The sequence below is a fragment of the Lottia gigantea genome (assembly GCF_000327385.1).
Source record: "Lottia gigantea unplaced genomic scaffold LOTGIsca_1326, whole genome shotgun sequence".
Classification (NCBI taxonomy): Eukaryota; Metazoa; Mollusca; class Gastropoda; family Lottiidae; genus Lottia; species Lottia gigantea.
This window is the reverse complement of record NW_008707474.1, coordinates 1-969: the sequence shown is the minus strand read 5'-3', so window position 1 is coordinate 969 and position 969 is coordinate 1. Positions and strand designations below refer to the sequence as shown.

Genomic DNA, 969 nt, shown 5'->3' with positions numbered 1-969 from the left:
GTGATGTGGACAGTGCGGTGTCTAACAGTCAAGTGAGTAGTGAACACGCGCGAAATTTTCCTTTTATACTCGAAAATGGAGTCGAAAAATAGGATCGAAAGCTTTTCTCGTGAAATAGCGCGGACTTGATAGTGAGCACCGTAGTTTTCGACTCCATTTTCGAGTATAAATAGTGTTNTTAGTCGTCGCGTTCGCTTCATTCAGTTACTAGACTTTCGCACGACGACACCGTCTCACTAACTAAATTCACATCATGTCTGGACGAGGAAAAGGAGGAAAAGTAAAGGGAAAGAGCAAGACCCGATCATCCCGGGCTGGATTACAGTTCCCTGTCGGTCGTATCCACCGTCTGTTGAGAAAGGGAAACTATGCCGAGCGAGTCGGAGCTGGTGCCCCAGTCTACTTAGCCGCTGTTTTGGAATATTTGGCTGCTGAAGTTCTCGAGTTGGCTGGTAACGCTGCCCGTGACAACAAGAAATCCAGAATCATTCCAAGACATTTACAGTTGGCTATCCGAAATGACGAGGAATTGAACAAGCTGTTGTCCGGAGTAACCATCGCTCAAGGTGGTGTCCTCCCCAACATCCAAGCCGTTCTCTTACCCAAGAAATCCGAGAAGGCTGCATCCAAATAAATCTAGCGATTTATTTAGAATACACAAAAAAACGGCCCTTTTCAGGGCCACCCAAAATCTCAAAAAAGAGGGAAAAAGTCTAAATCTTACATTTCAAAATAAAGGAATGTCCCCAATATCCCCTGTCTAATAAGGACAATATCGCTATATAAACACTCACGGCTTGTGGTGTGTCAGCGTGACATACATTCATTCATTCGTTTATCCATACGTTCGTTTACATAGTCACTCACTCACTCAATCAATCACTCGTCTGGATTAACCAGATTAACGAATTACTAATTAGATTTTCTCTCTTGTACAAACCAACTTACACTCTCGTTATTCGTCCCTGA

At 43.6% G+C, this 969-nt stretch overlaps 1 protein-coding gene across 1 annotated transcript; it reads left to right on the top strand.

Moving 5' to 3' along the window:
* Positions 1-220: 220 nt before the first annotated feature.
* Positions 221-695, top strand: LOTGIDRAFT_202828 (hypothetical protein). Its single transcript, XM_009049270.1, has one exon. It carries the CDS (start codon positions 254-256, stop codon positions 632-634), a length of 381 nt encoding a protein of 126 aa, XP_009047518.1. The 5' UTR covers positions 221-253; the 3' UTR covers positions 635-695.
* The last annotated feature ends 274 nt before the right edge of the window (positions 696-969 follow it).

Coding starts and splice junctions, on each gene's coding strand:
- LOTGIDRAFT_202828 (XM_009049270.1), top strand. CDS start 254: ATGTCTGGACGAGGAAAAGGAGGAAAAGTAAAGGGAAAGAGCAAGACC.